The sequence below is a fragment of the Canis lupus genome, chromosome 6 (genome assembly GCF_048164855.1).
Source record: "Canis lupus baileyi chromosome 6, mCanLup2.hap1, whole genome shotgun sequence".
In the NCBI taxonomy this organism is placed as follows: domain Eukaryota; kingdom Metazoa; phylum Chordata; class Mammalia; order Carnivora; family Canidae; genus Canis; species Canis lupus.
The window spans coordinates 78556675-78577613 of record NC_132843.1 but is presented as its reverse complement, the minus strand read 5'-3'; the positions used below and the strand labels follow the sequence as shown (position 1 = coordinate 78577613).

At 49.0% G+C, this 20939-nt stretch overlaps 1 protein-coding gene and 1 long non-coding RNA gene across 12 annotated transcripts; one reads left to right on the top strand and one right to left on the bottom strand.

Moving 5' to 3' along the window:
• Nucleotides 1-1604: 1604 nt before the first annotated feature.
• Nucleotides 1605-18904, bottom strand: LOC140635967 (uncharacterized). 11 transcript variants are annotated; one of them, XM_072831328.1, is made up of 7 exons: nt 12281-12532; nt 11984-12109; nt 11341-11594; nt 9774-9985; nt 8728-9045; nt 8520-8596; nt 5409-7136 (listed from the first exon to the last, which is right to left on the bottom strand). In XM_072831328.1, the coding sequence occupies exons 5-7, from the start codon at nt 9029-9031 to the stop codon at nt 6909-6911; spliced, it is 609 nt and encodes a 202-aa protein (XP_072687429.1). In that variant the 5' UTR covers nt 9032-9045; nt 9774-9985; nt 11341-11594; nt 11984-12109; nt 12281-12532; the 3' UTR covers nt 5409-6908. The 11 variants fall into 11 exon arrangements, 8 of the variants coding, with proteins under 8 accessions (XP_072687436.1, XP_072687434.1, XP_072687429.1 ...); XR_012033345.1 differs by lacking the exon at nt 9774-9985 and adding an exon at nt 7793-7940 and having other exon boundaries at nt 5410-7136; nt 12281-12524; XR_012033344.1 differs by lacking the exon at nt 9774-9985 and adding an exon at nt 7806-7937 and having other exon boundaries at nt 5412-7136; nt 12281-12524.
• Nucleotides 13068-20546, top strand: LOC140635968 (uncharacterized). The gene is made up of 3 exons (XR_012033346.1): nt 13068-13374; nt 17618-19159; nt 20423-20546. It is a non-coding gene; the product is annotated as an uncharacterized lncRNA (long non-coding RNA).
• Nucleotides 20547-20939: the final 393 nt, after the last annotated feature.

Genomic DNA, 20939 nt, shown 5'->3' with positions numbered 1-20939 from the left:
GGCTGGTCCAGGTGCTCGTGTCCACAGGAACCTGTCTCTCATCACAGAAGTTCTGATTTCCTCTATTTTTGTTTCATTTTTCAGACAAATCTCCACCCAGTTGGTGGCAGCAATGGCCACAGCAGTTTGAGACGTTTGTTCCAGGAGCTCTGCATTCAGACGGGGAAGGGCTGGCCCTCTGGAGCCCTGGCAGAAGGCCTGGGGATGCTCTCGGGGCCCATGCGTGGCCCAGCGAAGCCATCATGACGGTTCCTGGCCAGGCCAGGCTCAGTGTCCACACTTGGAATTGGAGCCAAATGTCCAGTTCCCCAGCCTGCACCTGCAACGTAGGGACTGAGGGGTGGGAGGACGGTGGTCCCCCTTCCCCACAAAGTAAGTCCTGCTACCCAAAGAAGGGGAAGGGGATTCTGGGCAGGTGAAAAGAGCAGTCGTGAACCAGCGTCCTCACTCCACGGGTCTGGTAATCTCCACACCCACAGCCACGGTGCAGGCTGGCCACGGGGTGCCATCCCCCAGGCGTCAGGCTGCACACACTGTCGTTCCGTGGTATTCCTTCCCTACAGTTTCTTAAAGCTATTTCTTGTTTTAAGTAGGTTTGTAAAAAATTATAAATGTAGGGGCCCTTGGGTGGCTCAGTGGTTGAGCCTCTGCTTTTGGCTCAGGGCATGACCCCGGGGTCCTGGGATCGAGTCCCATATGGGCCTCCCCGTAGGGAGCCTGCTTCTCCCTCTGCCTGTGTCTCTGCCTCTCTCATGAATAAATAAATAAAATATTTTAAAAAATTATAAATGTAAATGACCATGATAAAATGAATTTATAAAATGGAAGGAAAGATCTGTCTCTCATCCCCTGACCACCAAATCCTTCGTCCCTAGGGTGACCCAAATTGTACAGCATTCTAGAGGGTTTCTAGAAAATTGATATACAAATATTGAATTTTTCCTTTATTTTTAAACAAAGTATAGGATATGCATAAGCGTCTCCAACGCTTAATAACATTCTTAGCATCTTTCCATTTCAGCACAGATTTTTTTTTAGAGCTGTATAATATCTCATTAAATGGATGATGCACTATGCATGATTTATTTAACCATTTTCCCTTTAATGGACATTTATGTTACATTCACGGTTGTATTTCAAACAATTCTGTATTGAGCATTCCTGTACACACAGCTGAGCGTACTTTTGCAAGTATATCTGTAAGCTAAATCCTTAGGAGTGAAATTGTTTGCTCGGCGAGTAAATGCACGAAACTGGGTTGATTTGGCCAGTGATGGGCCGAGTGACTTCTGAGGAGGCTGCACCTGCTTCGTTCACACCAACAGCATTAAGAGAGGACCAGTTTCCCGCCACTCAGTCACCCCCGGGTGGCAAAACATTTCATCTTTCATTTTTCCTAATCTGACGGGTGAAAGTGGTATACCGTTGTTTTTATTTGCATCTTAAAATTAGAAATGAAGGGGGCCGCCGGGGTGGCTCAGCGGTTGGGCGCCCGCCTTCGGCCCAGGGCGTGATCCTGAGATCCCGGATCGAGTCCCACGTCGGGCTCCCTGCAGAGAACCTGTGTCCCTGCCTCTCTCTGGGTCTCTCATGAATCAATCAATCAATCAATCAATCAATCAATCAGAAATGAAGCTGAGCATCTTTTCCTATGTTTAGCCATTTCTGTTTAATTTCTGTGAACTTAAAATCTGTTCTTTTTGTTTTTTAGAGATTTGATTTATGTATTTATTTGAGAGTGAGCAAGCAGAGCGGGTGAGGAGCAGGGGAGCCCCCCGGGGGGCTCCTGGATCATGACCTGGGCCGGAGGCACACGGAGCCCCCCAGGCGCCCTAACATCCATCCTTCGTCCTTGCAGGAGAACACGAGTGGTTAGGGGACTTCCGATGCGTTTCCCTGTCACCGCTCACTCACTCTGGTCCTGTGACACGATCCGCAGAGCGTCGCCGGGCCCTGGTCCCAGGTTAGAGCTGCCAGGCGGCCGCGATCACCGCGTCCCTCCAGTGTCACCTGCAGGTGAACAAACAGGGCTGGGGAGGCAAAATGCATCGTCGCCGACGAGGGAGCAGGTCAACCCCAGAGCACTGGCGCCTGCGGTGTCCCCCAGGTTTGGATCCTGCTGCTGAACCGCATGGGGCACTCGGTCGCTACCCAAAAGCGCTGGCGGGGATCTATCTCCTAAGGTCCCCAAGAGCTTCTTAGGGCTGTAAGCGCGGGCCATCGGCCGGGAGCACCTGACGGGTCCTGGTCTCCGCGGCTGTCCGTGGGCCCCAGCGCCGTTGAAGCCTCGCAGGAAAACCTGCTCCTGCCAGTGAGCGGCTCAGGGAAGGGGGGCTCCTCACGCTCAGTGACCCCAACTCCCGACAAAGCAGCTGGGAAAATCAAGTCTCACTCCTGCCTTCTCTTACAGTTTTCCTGAATCGAATAATATAATTAAATAGTCACAGGAACAAAACCTTCTAAAACTCTGTAATGTGTTCTCCTCTTTCCAGAGCTATCCCAGATTCCTCATGAAGTTGTACCCCCTTAATTTCAATCTTGGATTTCGAAGTTTATCTTTAAAAAAAAAAAGATTTAATTTATTGATTTGACAGAGAGAGAGGGAGAGCAAGCCCAAGCAGGAAGAGTGGCGGGTGGAGGCAGGGCAAGGAGCCAAGCAGGGAGCCGAGCAGGGAGCCCGATGCGGGGCTGCATCCCAGGACCCGGGGATCCTGACCTGAGCCAAAGGCAGATGCTTCGCCAGCTGGGCCACCCAAGCGCCCCCAATATTCCTTTTGGGACTTTTAAACAATTACTAAAATCTGAGTTTGTCATTAGGAGAACTTAAAGATGAGAATTGGTCTGGCATAGACTTTAAACTAAAGTACCCTAAGTACATAGGTCCCAGGCTTCACTGTTCCCAGTAAAGTGTACACCACCTTGTTTTTTTTTTTCCCATATTGAAGAAATACAACTTTCTATTATTCTTATAATTTAAGTACATCTTGGTCTTCTCTTCTTAAATGAATTTTTTTTAGGGGCAACCTGGGTGGCTCAGTCAGTTAAGCATCTGTTTTCAGCCCAGGTCATGATCCCAGGATCCAGGGATCGAGCCCCACATTGGGCTCCTTGCTCAGTGGGCGTCTGCTTCTCTCTCTCTCTCTCTCTCTCTTTCTGCCACTTTCCCTGCTTGTGCAAATAAAATTTAAAAAAATATTTTTTAACTAATTTTTTTATTTAAAGAATTTATAATCTATCAGCTATGAAGCTATTGATATAATTTTCCAATTGATGGAAAAGATATGATTTTGAAGAAAAGAATGGAACAAGGCAAAAACAACCGGCAACTACCAAGCGACTTAAACTATGTATTACCAAGTCATCTATATTAGGAAGCAAAAAAAAAAAAAAAAAAAAAAAAGTGAAGTTCAAATATAGAAATAAGATATGTGTGTATTTTAAATACTATAATTAATAGAAAATGCTTCAGTATGTAGTCTCAACTTTTTTTTTTTCAGCCAAATGTCCAAGCTCAGACTGTAGTTCAGCTGGGACTCCGTACTGAGGGGCCTAAGTGTACTATTTCTGTTTTTTGGAAGAGTCGTTTTATTTTTTTTTCCTCCCTTTTTTATTTCCAGGTTATGTTCAGCTAATTATTGAAAAGCTGAACATTCTGTCCTACTGCTTGAAATTTCTTGACTTCTGCGTGGGCAAAGGGAAGCAGGCATAATGGAGATGAGGGAAATTCTCCTGGCACTCTTTTATTGACCTTCTCTCCAAGTACACTCATAAGAAATTGCATTTAAATAAATTGAATGCTACCTTTGGCTTCAGCTAAATGCAATTTGGAACTAGCTTTTTAAAGTACCAACAAAAAATGTTCTTGCTTTCAGAAGTTAACTTTCTATGAAAATGGAGGCAAAGATGGAGTGTTTTTAATACATATTCAAGAGAGCTGATTTCTTTCGTTTTTTTTTAAAGATTTTATTTATTTATTCATGAGAGACACACAGAGAAAGGCAGAGACACAGGCAGAGGGAGAAGCAGGCTCCATGCAGGGAGCCCGACGTGGGACTCGATCCCTGGTCTCCAGGATCACGCCCTGGGCTGAAGGCAGGTGCTAAATCGCTGAGCCACCCAGGGATCCCAAGAGAGCTGATTTCTGATGAAAAAGCTAAGGCTGAGGCTGGATGAAGCAAGGGAATCGGGCACCGCTCTCCTGGGCTGCTTCTTAGGGACAGAGCCACAAAGACTGAAGAGCTGACCTGGGAATTGTGGTTTCTGCCACCAAAACACTTAAGACAAAGTTGTAGAAATATCCCTATTAGTTACTCTTCCCTCCCTCCAAGAAACTCCCAGTGGCCAGATTTATCAAGGTGCTGACAACTGAGAGCTGTCACTGATTGAAGACAATGGGGAAATCCAAAATACGGGCCGGGCGGGGGCGGGGGGCGGGGCTTTGAGTCCCCACAAACAGAGGTAAAGCTGGAAGGGAATTATGTACTGTCGGGTAAGTCAAGGCAACCAAGGTGTTGGGTAAGGGTGCCAGGGGACCCTCGCTAAGGGAAATGTATGCTCTTCTCTCTTCTGCAGGCTTTCTTTTCTTTTTTAAAGGCAGGGGCACGGCGGGAGAGTGCTGTTATTTAACTGGAAGTGCAACCAAAAGTTTGTTCTTAAATGTTTTTTTTGATCAACAATTATCCGTTTAAAATGTACAGTATTGTAAAATTAAAAGCCAGTGTGCTGCACCGTATTGCCCGTGGCGATGGTGAGATCAACTAGGCTGAGCCTGACCGTGGGTGGTGTCACTGGGGCCCCAGTGGGCAAGGTGTGGAATAGTGGGGTCAGGAATGGATCCAAAGTGACAATCAAAAGTGAATCTGGGGCACCTGCATGGCTCAGTTGGTTAGGGGTCTGACTCTTGATCTCAGCTCAGGTCTTAATCTCAGGGTTGTGAGTTCAAGCCCTGCCTTGGGCTCCACGCTCAGCATGGAACCTACATGACACCTCCCCCCCACCAAAAAAAATTAAAAAACCCAAAAGTGATTTTTTTCTTTTTTATTTCAAAGCTTATGCTCTTTCTTGTGACTTTTCAATGACTCTGTGTATGTGTATGTGTAGGTGTGTGCAGAGCAAGTTGAAGTAGGGGTGCTCATATATACACCTTTAATCATCAAAGAAAGTTTAGTAAAAAGGTTAGATGTGAGGAATGCCTTAAAATGTGGACAGGCTTTTTTTTTTTCCATTTAAATTATTGTTTTAAAATTTGATATAGGGCAGCCTGGGTGGCTCAGCGGTTTAGCGCCGCCTTCAGCCCAGGGTGTGATCCTGGAGACCAGGGATCGAGTCCCACGTTGGGCTCCCTGCATGGAGCCTGCTTTTCCCTCTGCCTGTGTCTCTGCCTTTCTCTCTCTCTGTATCTCTCATGAATAAATAAATAAAATCTTAAAAAAAAAAACCGATATATTTCTTACTAAAATAATACATGTTCTCTGCAGAAAAATTCGAATTTAATAATAAAAAGGGGGGAAAATCCACCCAGAATTGTGCCACAGAGAGCAGTCTCCTTTTAACAACTTGATATATATCTTTTAAAACCTGATTTCCTTTTTCTAGATAGAGTGATGGGTAGATAAATGGAGAGAGAGAGAGAGAGAGAGAGAGAGAGAATAATGAGTATGATTGTATCAGTGTATAATATAGAATATATTCTTTTTGTTTCTTTGTTTTGTTAACATTACATCATGGAAGGAGTTCACAGATTTTGACGGGTGGAGAGGGCAGAAAAATTTTCAGCAGAGTAATGGTTTAACAGGGTCATGGATCCAGAAAGGATTGTAGGATCTGACTCATAAATAGTTGTGCACTTTGGGTTCACATTCAGGGTGGGGGTGGGGGTAGGGGTGGTTTGGAGCCAGACTTGCAGGGCCTGAAACTATCAGACTAAAGAGTACGGAATTTATTTGGTAGAGAAAGTAAAACCATTAAACCATTTTTGAACATTCTAAAGTTCTGCCTTGGAAGCTCTGCTTTAGAAAGGTTAATTTGGGTACCATAAACCGAATGGACAGGAATACGAGGAGATTTGAAGGCTGCGGCTTGTTAGAGGGCTCCTCCAGGGGAGAGGAAGCGGGAACAAAAACCTCCTGGTGACAGTAGGAAGACAAAAGAAGAGGCTGGAATAGGAGGACCTAAGGGGGTAGCTGGGGAATGGACTCGTGTGTATGGTGGGGGAGGAAAAAAAAAAAAGAAAGATGGATGAGGGCTGCCAGGGATGGGCTGTCAGGAGTCACAGAGATATGATATGGTAGGAAGAGTTGACCCTAGGAGCAAAATGATTCCATGTCGACTTTGGGAGGCCAGTGAGACACCCCAGGTAGAGGTGTCCGTCAGCGATCACATATGCAAATGTGCGGTGGAACGACGCATGTATCTCTATTACCCATAAAAAGCTCCTCAAAGCCAAGGGTGGGCGATTCCTTAAAACCATTGGTTTGAGTCTTCCATGTTTGTTGCGCTTTCTAAAAAGCCATCTCTTGTGGGGTGTCCCTGCCATCCACACAATCTGCTTAATGATAATGACCACGGGTCATATTTAACTGAGCTCCGCCGTCACATAATTTGACCATAATTTCTAGATCATAATCTCATTCTGAGATTCTTTTCTTGGAATAAGTTGATTAATTTTGTTCGTTTTGAAAATAGCAGAGTGGCTGAATCTGAATCATATACCTAAATGAGAAGGAAATGACATCTTTGGAACAAAAAGGGGGGAGAGGTGAAGAATAACTCTGGTTTGAGAGCCAGATGCTCCACATTTGGGAACGATCGTGTCCACTTCTCACTCTTCCTATTACAACATACCTCGGCTAACTATTTATGAAAATGACAAGAATCCTATTCCAAAAATTAATAAATCCAATAAATCATTAAAAAGATTTCATGCTATGAACCCAATGTTCAATGGACCATTGTAAGATCTGAGGATGTTTATTGGCGTCAACCAGGAAGATTACGTTAACTCTTGTAAGGCCTGGACTAGCTGAAGACAAGCTGTCAGATGCTTTCATGGTATCTCGGAAAGATGATCCTTCTCCAGGTATTGTTTTCCGGGATATCAGCTGTGTGTACTCCACGTAAAGGCTGAACCACGGAACCTAGAGACCAAGACTTAGACCTTATATTCCAAAAGTTTCTTGATTCTGTCCATCTTCACATTTTCCCATTGCTACTGCTCTCAGATTTATCCCCATGCCCGTGACACTTCCTGACTTTGACTATTGCAATAGTTGAACTGGCCTCTCTGCCTCTAGTCTCATCTCCAATCCCTCCTCCTTGCTGCCAGCATGATCTTTCTAAGACACAGCTCTAGAGGATCCCTGGGTGGCTCAGCGTTTTGGTGTCTGCCTTCAGCCCAGGGCGTGATCCTGGAGACCCGGGATCGAGTCCCACATCGGGCTCCCTGCATGGGGCCTGCTTCTCCCTCTGCCTCTGTCTCTGCTTCTCTCTCTCTTTATGTTTCTCATGAATAAATAAATAAAATCTTAAACCAAAAAAAAAAATAAAATAAAACACAGCTCTGGATATGACATTTCCCTACTCAAAAATCATAAATATTATTTATGATAGTTAATATATGGAAGCAACCTAAGTGTGCATTGATAGATGAATGGATGAAGAAGATGAAATGTATGTACACATGGAATATTACTCAGCCATAAAAATGAACGAGATTTTGTCACTCACGATAACGTGGATGGACACAGAGGGCGTTATGCTAAATGAAATAAGCCACAGAGAGAATGACAAGTACCATATGATTTCACCTTTATGTGGAATCTAGGGGCATCTGGGCGGCTCAGTTGGCTAAGTTGGTCTTACTCTTGACCTCAGCTCGGGTCTTGGTCTCAGGGTCATGAGTCCGGGCCTTGTGTTGGGCCCCATGCTGGCTGTGGAGCCTACTTAAAAACAAGTGAATATTTGACAGGATGAGCACTGGGTGTTATTCTATATGTTGGTAAATTGAACACCAATAAAAAATAAATTTATTTAAAAAAAACAAGTGAATAAACAAATAACAAAACAAACTAACAGCAACAAGAAAACAGACTCGTAAATGCAAAGAACAAACTGATGGTTGCCAAAAGGGAGAAGGCGGAGGATGGGAAAACAGGTGGAGGGGATTAAGAGGTACAAACTTAAAAAAAAAAAAAAAAAGAGGTACAAACTTCTACTTATAAAATAAGTGTGGGGATGCCTGGGTGGCTCAGCGGTTTAGCGCCTGCCTTCAGCCTAGGGCATGTTGCTGGAGTCCCGGGATCGAGTCCCACGTCGGGACTCCTGCTCCTCCCTCTGCCTGGGTCTCTGCCTCTCTCTCTCTCTCTCTCTCTCTCTCTATGTCTATCATAAATAAATGAAATAAATCTCTAAAAAAAATAAAATAAGTGTGGTACAGGCAGGAATGAAAAAGTACAGTATAGGAAATAGAGTCAATAATATTGTAATAATCTTGTATGGTGACAGATGGCAACTATACTTACCGAGATGAGCATTTTGTAAAGGATGTAATTGTTGAACTTCTGTTCTACACTGAAGCCAGTGTAGTGTTGTACGGCAGCTGTATTCCAATTAAAAAGAAAAAGAAAAAAAACCTTGAAAACCTTTTCCACCCTTGCCATGTTTACAGAGGAGAACACACATGCCTTAGCACGCCAGGACAAGCCCTGATACCCCGTCTTTAACACCAACCTTGCGTGCGATCACTGCCTCTAACGTTGTCCGCACTGTCATACCTCCACGCCCCTGCAAGCACGAATCCTGTATTGGTAATATCTTCCGTTTGGAAAACTCCTCTTCGTTCCTCAAAGTCCAGTTCGTAGGTCAGTTGTCTGAATCGGTTTCTTCTTTCTCTCTCCATGGTGGCTGAATAAAGTCCTCTCTCGTCTCTGTTCACTTCATTATAATCCGCACCGGGTGGTGGTATGTGGTCCGTTATTACAAGTCTTTTTCTCTGGCTAGGATGTGAACTTCCCAAGGGTAGGAACTGTGTCATACTTATCTTTTCACCTTTTCAAGAAACATAAAATAAGAGTTATTTTTTCGGAGTCAGTGTCAATCTCTAGCTTGGGGTGGTTATTTACAAGGCAAACTGAATGGAAAAGAGAGGAGTTCCGTTTAACAGCGACCACATGTATTTATAACTCTCCTATTTCTGCAATCAAACTGATATTTTACAGACTATTTAGAAAATAGGTTACTAAATTTTCTTTTTCTCAATTTATTGTTACTTCCAAAGGCTCCCCTCCCTTAACATTCCTTCTAACTTTGTTCTTCAAAACGTCATAAAATATATTGGTACAATTTCGTATCTTATTAAACCTAGGAGAGTGAAAGTAATTCAGTATTTATTTATTTATTTATTTATTTATTTATTTATTTGTGATTGGGAATCTGTGATGAGTCAAGAATCTTTAAAATGTTGGTCTATCTTGCTCTGGTAATCTATAATAATCTGAGGAATCAACCTTGATACAGGAAAATATTTTTTTGCCGAAAAATGCACAGAGTTTGCACAGAGATCTGTGGCTGTCGTAGAGGCACGGCACGTCGCACTCCCTTCGAGAGAGAGCTCGTTGAAGGAAGAGCAGTTGGCCGACGGCCTCCGGCTGCTGCCCCTTTGGGATCCAACCTAATGTTCACGCCAAGGCCCCTGACTCCCCAGACCGCTCGGCCTCGTGACCTGGTTGAGGCTTTCTCGGAGCAGACGCTACACTGCAGTTCGAGAATATTCTTACCCAGTTTTTCCTTCCCTCTGTTCTTCCACAGATGTCAGACCCTTGTTCTGCTCAAAAAGCTTTTCCAGGGCAGCCCTGGTGGCTCAGCGGTTTAGCACCTGCCTTCAGCCCAGGGCTTGATCCTGGAGACCCGGGATCGAGTCCCACGTCGGGCTCCCTGCAGGGAGCCTGCTTCTCCCTCTGCCTGTGTCTCTGCCTCTCAATCTCTCTCTCTGTGTGTGTCATGAATAAATAAATAAAATCTTTTTTTTTAAAAAAAAGCTTTTCCACTTTATGCCTGCTTCTCTCCCCTTTCTCCCTCACAGAAGCTCCCCCGGGAATCTCCTGCCCTTCCCAATCCGTCTCGGCATCGGCCTCCCTGAGGACCTAAGCAGGCCGACCTAAGGCCCCAGTGGAGGCCATGAAGCCAGGGAGGGAGACGGAGACATTGAGGGAGGACGGATGGCAGGGCGAGTCCCCTCCCCGGGGTGGGGGTGCCAGCGTGTTCGGCGGGGTGGAAGGGAAGCGCGGTGCGGGGTGACCCAGAGGGGGAGGGAGGGCCTTTTCCCTTCAAGAAAACCCACTAAAGGATTTTAATCAGAGAAGATGCTCAGATTTGCATTTTGAAAAGAGGATTCTGGCGTCTTTGTAGCGAAGGAAGCAGTTTGGAATGGTCTAGATGCGAGCCTCCGGTCGTCCAAACCGGGGCGGTGGCGGGAAGATGGAGAGGCACATTTGAGAGATATTTAAGAAAATCTCGGTGATGACCCGGAGACACGGAGATGGCGGGGAGGGCGCCTCAGTGCCCTTTCCCCTTTGGCTGCGACGACCAGCTGGGTGGGCGCCACACCGTGGACTGGGAACTCTGGGTGGGAACCCAGGGGGAGGCAGGGCCGCGTCCCCCGGATTCGTACACCCTGCGTGGGGGTGCTCAGGAGCTGACGGTGCGGGCGGAGGCAGGCAGGCCTGTGCAGCGAGGCCGGGGTCCCTGCGCTGGGCACCCCCCAGGCCGGGGTGGCCGGGCGGCCAGCGGACACCCCCCGCCCAGGCTGGGCTGCACAGACTGCATAGACCTACCTGCACGTGTCTGGGCCCCGTATCTTCCTGGTGTGTCTGCATGCGTGACAGGGCCATGGATGCGTCAGCGGTGGAGGTGGCACCGGGCCCTCCCTCCCCACACAGAGGCCCGCGGGGCGGGGGCGGCAAGAAGCACGCGTGCACCTGTACAGGGTCTTTCTCTTCCCTTCCCTTCCCTTCCCTTCCCTTCCCTTCCCTTCCCTTCCCTTCCCTTCCCTTCCCTTCCCTTCCCTTCCCTTCCCTTCCCTTCCCTTCCCTTCCCCTCCCTTCCTCCTCTCCTCTCCTCTCCTCTCCTCTCCTCTCCTCTCCTCTCCTCTCCTCTCCTCTCCTCTCCTCTCCTCTCCTCTCCTCTCCTTCTTTCCTTTCCTTTCTCTCCCTCTTTCTTTTCTTTTTTGTAGGTTGTATTTCAAGCCTGGCATTTGTAGAGCAGGCTGGCAGCGGGGAGCTCAGGCAGGAGGTGACACGGCGGCCTTGAGGCAGGATTTTCTCCCCCCCACAACCTTGTACTTACAGTTAAGGCCCCTCGCGGTCAGGTCGAAGCCCCCCGCGTGGAGGGACAGCGTCCTAACCCCCAGGCTGCTGCTGCTGCTGCTGCACGTTCACATCGACAAAGGCCCTTCACAGCCAGCTGTGCCTGAAGTGGGGGACCCCAAGGTGTCCAGGACACACGGAGGAAGGACTGTGCTAAGTGTGAGGACTCGGGGAGGGCGCTGGTTACCGGCTTTTCTAGAAGGTCTAGAAGAAGGGTTTGCAACCCGGAAAAGCCTGAGCGGAGAAGGAAAAGGGCTCTTATGGCTTTGGAGACCACATGCCCCCCCCCCCCCGCTTTTTTTTTTTTTTTAAGATTATTTACCCATGAGAGACACACAGAGGCAGAGACACAGGCAGAGGGAGAAGCAGGCTCCATGCAGGGAGCCCAGGTCCCCGGGGCCACGCCCCAGTCCCCCCCTTCTTCCTGCCACCCACAGGGGAGTCCGAGTCCAGGGTGGCCCCTGGGAGATGGGGGCTGTGTTCAGGGCCCCCTCCTCTGGGGGTAGGGAAGTAGAACAGTGGGGCCTGGCAGCGGCCCAATGCCCTGCACTGGGCCACCCCCCAGCCCTTCCGTGTTCTAGATACTTCCACCGGCTGTGCCCTCATATTTCTGTACTACTTACTTCCTTGCCGGAGGGCTGTGTTTTTACAGTGACTTTCTAAATTGTTCGCCAGCTCTCGCCAACCCTGCTGCGATTCCCAAAGGAAGTGGAGAGTGGAAGCCACCGGCTGGAAGCAGGAACCGCCACCTGGGGGGAAACACAAGTAAAATCACCCGGATCCCTGGCCGCCTCAGTGTGCTGATGCTCTGACAGTACCAGCTTGCTCCCGAGTGGGCATCTGCCCGCGGCGTGCAAGGACCAAGTGTCAGAGCCACGAACACAGGGAATCAAAAAGCAGCACCCTTGGGCGATGCATACACGCTTCTGGGCTCTGGACCTCAGTTTTCTTGTCTGTAAAGTGGGGAGACGACTGCTTCCTGAAGGATTCAGGGTATTACGGGAAGCAGAGCAAAGGAGCAAGAGCAAAGCCATTTACTAGGAGCCGTTACCGCAACCTGGCGGGGGTGGGGGGTGGGGGGGGCGCTGCCAGAGGCTTGGGATTGTTTAAATTGTCATTCTCCTCCTTTGCGGAGCCTCCAAACGCAAGGCAGCCTCGACCCGCCCGCCCTCCGCGGCTGGTGCTTATCCGGCCCGCCCGCCCTCCGCAGCCTGAGCCCCGCCCTGCTGCACTAAAGCCCGGGGTGGCCGCTTTTTTGCCACGAGGGCCACACAGCGGTTTGTGACGGAGCCTCAGGGGCCGGGGCGGGGCTGCTCCCCTCCAGGGCTGCTTCCCCTCCCGCGCTGCCCCCCCTCCCGCAGTGCTTCCCCTCCCGCGCTGCTCCCCCTCCCTCAGTCCTTCCCCTCCTCCGCTGCTCCCCCTCCCGCACTGCCCCCCCCCCGCGCTGCTCCCCCTCCAGCGCTGCTCCCCTCCTGCAGTGCTCCCCCTCCCATGCTGCTCCACCTCCAGCGCTGCTCCCCTCCCGCAGTGCTCCCCTCCCGTGCTGCTCCCCCTCCAGCACTGCTCCCCTCCCGCGCTGCTCCCCCTCCCGCGCTGTTCCCCCTCCCACGCTGCGCCCCCTCCTGCAGTGCTCCCCCTCCCGTGCTGCTCCCTCTCCAGCGCTGCTCCCCTCCCGCGGTGCTCCCCCTCCCGCGGTGCTCCCCCTTCCCGTGGTGCTCCCCCTTCCCGTGGTGCTCCCCTCCCGCGCTGCCCCCCCTCCAGTGGTGCTCCCCCTCCCGCGCTGCTCCCTCGGCCCCTGACAAATTGCACCACCCCGGGATACTGCCCGCCAGCCTGCAGGTTCATTTTACTGGCTCCTCTGCGAATGGAGGCCGAATTGGTCTTCCACTTCCAATTTAGAGGCGGCTTCCGCGTTGGAAATCAGAATTATTTGCCCTCCTGTGCACGCATCACGCCGGAGACTCACAGGGATTCCAACTGCGCCAGAAGCGTCAACAGGGTCTCAGCGCAGCAGGTGTGGGTCCCCGGGGCTCACCTGCTGGCACCTGCCCCCTTTTTACCCCCCGCACCTGCAGGAGGCAGCCAGGAGGACCGGCTTTGCATCCCCGTGAATTGTTCTATCCGTTTGGAAGTTGTGATTTTTAGGGCAGCGGTGCTTTTGCATTTGGGCATCACGGTCTTACCGGGCGCGTGACCTGCGGCAGCGCGGACACTACGGTCCTGGGAGGTCAGCGTCGTGGGGGCCCGGGCAGGTGCGGGTCTGCTCCTCCCCACGGTCCCCGATGCCCGCAGACCTCCCCGTGTGACCTCGGGCTCAGCGGTGGGGCCCCTGCCTTGCGCCCAGGCCGTGACCCCGGGGTCCTGAGATCGAGTCCCGCATCCACTCCCCGCAGGAGCCTGCTTCTCCCTCTGCCTGGGTCTCTGCCTCTCTCTCTGGGTTTCTCGGGAATAAATACATAAAATCTTAAAAAGAAAAAATGTGTACGTTCAAGTCCCAAATCGGAAAGAAGCTCCCGGGCTGCTGCGGCTCCTCAGAGCCCCGCTCCCCGCCCCAAGCCCCCAACCCCCAGCCTCCCCACCATGGCGCCCTCCCCCTCCCCCTCCACCTCCCCCACCGCCTCTGGCATCCAGTCACCCCCAACAGTTTGCAATTACAGAGGGATTTACGAGCTACCAGGCCTGCGCCTGTGCCCTGCACTTCCTTCCAGAACGTCTCTGCCTCCGTGTCCTCTTCCTTGTGTGTACCCCCCAGGGAACTCACAGCTCCCCTCCCCACCCTTCCTCCGTCCAGAGGGGCCTACGTGCCACTGCACCGTGGCTGCTGTAATTGCTCATTTATCTAGTTGCTCCCTATCAGTCTGGAAGATTCATCACAAGTGGAGCTGGCTTCCCTCTCTGAACCCCAGCATGGAGTCCACGGTGGGATCCTCTACAAGCCCTCAATGAATGTTTCTTGAATAGACCATTCCTACCTAGTTTCTACACTTGACCTACAGAGGACATCTTCTAGCTCATCGCCTCCTAGCCCAGGTTCTGAGGTGCCAGGGCTCCACTCCTCGGAGTGAGACCCCAGGGCAGTAGCCCCTGCATCCGCTGGCAGCTTGGTAGAAATGCAGAGTGGCCGCCCCATCCCGAACCTGTGAATCAGAATCTGCATTTTCAGTAAGATCTCCAGGTGACTGTTTGCACCTTTGTGTTTCAAAAGCACTGCCCAAGACCACCCAAAGTAGCGCAATTTTGTTTCTTTTAAAACACTCCTGGAATTTAGATTTTTAACCCTTCACCTGGAATAACAGGATACTACTGTAAGCTATTTTGTAAAAATAGTCTTTTACTAAAGCTGTAATATGCTAAATTTAGGAGTAGTTTTTAATGAAAAATATAGATTATCATTGATAACTGATACTATTGCAGATATAGGAAATCTCTGTCTGTAAAAAAGGACATGAGACCACACGGGTGAGTAAAGTATAACAAATAAACCAAGTTTCTTCCCAGGAGCGGCCTAAGGAAGGCTGCTGATTGGAAAAGGAGGCTAGACAATTTGTCTTGAAATTTTATCTGTATGACAGCACATACTTTTGCTTAGATTATGTTACCAAGTTAGCATATTATTTTTCGAAAGATAACATTTATCTACGTTTTATAAAGGATTAAGGAAATGTCAGTTGTTCATAACAAGGAATGAGTTAATTTCCTTACCTTTTTTTTTTTTTTTCCTGTAAAACCTCACATCCAATCCACCATCAAATCCTCCAGGCATTACCTCTGGAAGGTATCCAGGACCTGACTGTGTCTCACCACTTTTCCCAATACTGCTTTTTTTTTTTTTTTTTTTTTAACTAACATGGGGCTTGAACTCATGACACCCAGCATCAAGAATCACTTGGTCTACTGGCTAAACTAGCCCAGTGCCCCTTCCCAGTACTGTTTTTGTGGGATTTTTAAAAAGATTTTATCTATTGATTCATGAGAGACCCAGAGAGAGGCAGAGACACAAGCAGAGGGAGAAGCAGATGGCCCACAGGGGACTCGATCCCAGGACCCCAGGGTCACGGCCTGAACCGTAGGCAGAGGCTCAAACACCGAGCGACCCAGGGGCCCCTCCCAGGACAGTTCTAACCCAAGCCACCTTCCTCTCCTGCCTGAATTGGTACAAGAGCCGCCCGCTCCCCCCACCCCCATTTGCCCACTTCCCATGACCACCATCAGCGGGTTCTCCACTCAGCTGTCAGGTCACGCCATCCGCTGCCCCAGATCCCCTGACGGCTTCTCGTCTCCCTCTGAGGGACCCTGCAGTCCCCGGCACGGCCTATGAAACCCTTCCATGCTCTCCAACCTAATTCCTTCTTGCTCCCTGTTCTGTTCACTTTGGGCCTCCGCAGAGGCCACGTGGCTGCCTCCCGAGCCCAGCCTGCAATGCCTCTGCCTCAGGGCCTTTGCGCGGATCCTTTCCCCCAGGCCGCCTTTCCGGATGGCTTGATCCTGCTCTCCCGGGGTTTGTCGCAAATGGCCGTGGCGACTGCGCACGGCCCACCTCTCCCACCCTGCCCAGTTTCAGCTCGGTGCTCAGCACCATTCCCTGACATAGTACACATTTATCATTTGACCTATTTTTGTCTCTTCCTACTCAAATTCAAACTCCATAAAAGTAAAGGATTTGTTCTGTTCATGGCAATAAACCTCGTCGCTGGAACAAACTAGCACATAATAATTGCTTAGTAAATATTGGGTGAATGAGGATGAATGACAGCGCAAAAAGCAGGCATCGAGGGGTGTCATGGGTAAATTATTGGGGCACGGCTCGAGTCCATGGTCATCATACCTGACGTTACCTACGCGTGCTCAACTCTTTCTTTGCAAAATTGAATGCCAGCGTTGCTAATAAACTGCAACATTGTCAGACGAATAGGTCTTTTCTTTCCTTACCAATGTCGGATTACTCAGAAGACCACATGTGAGAAGCGAGAAGAGAGCAGATAGTTCTTAAGTAATTATTTGTTCTCTCTCTCTCTCTTTTTTAAGATTTTATTTATTCATGAGAGACACACAGAGAGAGGCAGAGACACAGACAGAGGCAGAAGCAGGCTCCACGCAGGGAGCCCGATGCGGAACTCGATCCCGGGACCCCAGGATTACGCCCTGAGCCGAAGGCAGGCGCTCAACCGCTGAGCCCCCACCCCCAAGGATCCCTTTGTTTGTTCTCTTTATGATTATATCCTCTGTTTATTCACTTTCTCTCCCGTTTTCCTTTTTAGACTTTGGAGTCTGTGCCAGCTTGAACTGATGGGCTATTTGTTGGAAACGTGAAAGTTGTTTTTTTTTTTTTTTTTTTTTTTTTTTTAAGTGACCCAGGCCTGTGTACAAAACCGTTAGCCTAAACCAGGGATCAGCCAACGTTTTCTAAAAGACTAGATGGTAAATGTTTCAGGCCCTTCAGATAACGTGTGGTCTTTGTTGCCACTACACAGCCACTATAGCGTGAAGGCAGGTAATGCCTAAATCTGCGTGGATGTGTTGCAACAGAAGTTTACAAAAACAGGCCTGCTGGATTGAGGGCCATGGTGAGCTGCCCCCTGGCTTAACCCTAAGTCATGTGCTTTAGACTGTAAGTCCTTGAAGGCACGAGTGGTCTCTAATACATATCTTAGGTACAAAGTAATATCTGTTAAATACAGAAATAAATACATAAGCCCTAAGACAACTCCATTGGTAATTTTATATTGGATGAGGCTCGTGACAGGTGGTGTGCTTGGTGCGTGGTCCTTCCACGGTCCAAGGATTTGGGGTTCCAGCACTTGAATGACAAATCTGTTAGGCAGGCAAGTGACACTTCATATCATCACTCCTGAGACATATCTCTTCACAGCTAAACTTCTTTCAAGTCAAGATATGTCCTACAGTGATATCGGAGGCGTGTTTCCTTTCCAGTGGCACGTAAAATGACAGTGTGTCTCACAATTTATGTGTGATGATTTGATATTAAATTTGAAGAAATAGGGTATTTTTCACTTGCACGCTCAGGTCATAGAATGACCAAAGAACATACTCACTTAGGCAAGAGCTGGGTTGCTTAGGATGTAAGAAGTACAAGGGCTCACGAAGCTAATAGTATCTGTATCTTAGGTGCGAGGCTTTAACTTTCAAACGATGCGAACATTCACGGTGAATTAATAATAAAAAGTCAGGTAGGGTTTCGTGTTTTGGGTGATAATGGCCTTCAAAACGTTTCCTAAATCATATTTTCTTTGTTCCAGATAATCAAGAACCTGTTGACGCTGAAATTATCCGCAAAAGGGCAATTTTTGATTGTTAGACTGTCTTTGAAAGCAGTTACAGGAAAAGCCAAGAGGAAGACTTTCATACAAATCAGGACACGTATTCCTTCTTCAAGGGGAAAGATAGACCATCAGTACTGCTTTTCCAATTATTTGTGTTTTCAAATATACATCAATCCCAAGAAAAGGAATTAAGTATTTGACTCAATCCAGGAAACGTTTACCGAGCACCTACTGTGAGTAGGTACGGAGTTAAAAGAAGCTCAAGCCGTGAGCAGGCTGGGGTCCCTGGTGGAGACCGTGGCCCCCCAAAACTTCATGATGGAAGACACAGGGAGCCTTTAGTAGGCTTCTCGTTCCTTTTCAATGCACTGGAGCCCTTGCATCACCCTCCCAGGCCGCTGGGAGCTTTGTCACTGATCTTTGGTGAGCTGTTCACTCAAAGAAAGTAAGGAGGGAGGAAGGAAAGATCGCTGCCTTCGGGGGGCCTGCACCCCCGCATCGCGCCCGCAGCCCCTGCCCCGGGCTGGATAAAGCACCTACTTATTTACTCTCCTCTGCTCAAGAAAGTGCACGTCTGAAATTGTTCAGAGATGCAGAGCAAGATTCAGCAACCGGGGGCCAGGTCCTAGCTGGTGCGGGGAGTGGGGTAACCTGATTTTCGGGTGGTTGGCAACACAGTGGGAAGTGGGGATGGGCAGCGGGGAGAGGTGGGAGCCTTCCTTGCTGCCCTCTCCCCCCCATCACCCTCCATCCCGGGGAGCCTGATGGTTTCTCTGGGGTGTCCCCAGATATGCAAGTGGCAGACGAGCTCCTCAGCCCATGGTGGCCCCGTACCCACATCCACATTCAGAGCCAGGGGCTGAAGGAAGCCCTGACCCCCATGCCCTGAAGTCACAGACTCCCTTGTAGGCCCTGATGGGATGACAAGAGCTACTGTGACCCCTGACCCCTCGAGAACTCCCTGACGGAGAGACAGAGGGGGGGACAAGGTGCCTTTATCCTGCTTGGAGAGCTCAGAAGCAAACATACAGGATTAATAACAAGTATTTTACCAACGGATTATAAAATAAGCAGGCTTTGAGTTTCCCCATTCCCCTGCAATTATGATGAATGACACTCAAACATAAAAATATCTGTAGTCCCAATTTTCACTGAAGTCCCTTCCTTAAGATGAAAACAGTGCTTACCCACCGTTGTGCTTTGGATCCTTCCTCGAATCTTCACATCTGTTAGGAGGCTTTGTTGCCTATCAGATTATATTTGGGAAAGTTTTCCGCAGCGCTTCAAAAACAGGAAATTGGCATCTCTGTGGATCGTAAATCAAAGTTGGATGGAAACCCCCCTCTTCTGACTTGCTGAGTGCCAGCTAAGCTCCTGCGCACCTCGTGAAAATAAACGCAGGAAGTTCTGAGGATGCTTCTGCAGGGCTAAAAAAAAAATTACATATATATAAAATCACTTGATATCAACTCCCAACACATTGATACCTTATTTGGCCACAGTTTTCCACAGAATGAGGTAATACAATGACAGCTGTAATGTTAGGAAACAGAATGACACTTCTTATCGTTATCTGGCTGACCCTAGATGACATGTTTTTCTTTATTCAGTGTAAAGGCCTCATCCCACCTCTTTTTTTTTTTTTCTCCTCCTTTTTCCAAATCCCTCCATGTTTTGAGCTCGTACTGTTGTCCCTTCGATGCCCTTGTTTTCTGGTCTCTGATGTGTCCTGTGAATCTCCCCTGGCTCACTAGTTGCCACTTTGCACCTGTCAGTAGTCCCCTACTGCTCAGCCTCTTAGACCTTCGTAAGTGGCGTCCAAATTTAAATGTTGCCCCTTCCCTAAAATTCTCATCGACTAGAACATTTCAGGTACCAGCATAGCTGGATACGGCGTCTGCCTTGTGGTGTTGAAAATAAACCAGGGGGGCGCCCGGGTGCTTCAGGCCACCTGCTCCCTGCTCAGAGGGGAACCTGCCTCTCCCTCTCCCCCCCCACTTTTCCTCTCTCTCTCTTATATTTATAAGAATAAAATATATGGAATAAAATAAATAAGAATAAAACATTCTTATTTAATAAATAAGAATAAAACATTCTTATTTAATAAATAAGAATAAATAAGAATAAAATATTCTTATTTTAAGGATAAACCCCACCAGATCCTCCTTTGACTTCTCTTTACATTAAAATGAAATGAAAAAATAAATAAATAAATAAAATGAAAATGAAATGAAGCAAAAGTAAACAAACAGAAAACTAGGGATGAGAAGTAGATACCACTGAGCTACTTTCATTTTTGTGCTTGGTTATGCCAAAGGGATCATTTTCACTTATTTTATTTCATTTTAGTTTGGTAGGCTCCACAGCCAGTGCGGAGCCCAATACCTGGCTTGAACTCACAGCCCTACCATTGAGACCTGGGCGCAGATCAAGGGTCCAAAGCTTAACTGACAGAGCCATGCAGGCACTGCCCCCCCCCCCCCGCAAGAAATGATCATTATTATTATTTAGATCTGTATTTATTTATTTATTTGAGACAGAATGAGGGAGCACAAGCACAAATGGGGAGCAGGAGACGGAGAAGCAGGCTCCCCACTGAGCAGGGAGCCCGATGTGTGTGGAACTCGATCCCAGGACCCTGAGATCATGACCTGAGCCGAAGGCAGATGCTTAACTGGCTGAGCCCCCCAGCTGCGCCCCAATGTGATTATTTTTAAAGATGTGAAATAATCACGTGCTGTGTTTCCTTGCCTTTTCTTTATAAATCTATTTCACCTAAAGTTGAGAAAAGGGAGACTGGCCTCAAAGAGTCGGGCAGTTATGCTGATGAAGTCGACACGAACTTCGGTCGTTCCTCTCTCCACATTTTCATAGATTCTGTATGAATCCAAAATAAAATACATGGCTCTGTGGTTGAATGGCCGGGCTTTGCGTTCAGGCGGCGCTGGGCTGGGTCCTGACGCAGCCACTGGTCAGCTGTGAGGCCTTAGGAGGCGTGCAGCACGCACCCTGCCACCCACTCGGGCCACGTTGCAGGGCTGGGGCGTGCAGACAGGGCAGCGTTCACTGGCGAGGGCCCAGCGCTCCGCACGGGGCCTTCTTCGTTAGGCCTCCTTGGCCCGATTCTCATAATGACACTGGGGGTTGGGGGGTTGTGTGTGGGCAGCCGAGTCAGGAGAGGGGCGGGCTCCTCTTCGTCCCACGGGGGGTCACATCCCACAGGGGGTCACACACTTTCAGGCTCCCTTAAGGGAGGGGGAGGCTGAGGGCGCCCCGGCCGGCAGTGCCCAGGGAGCCT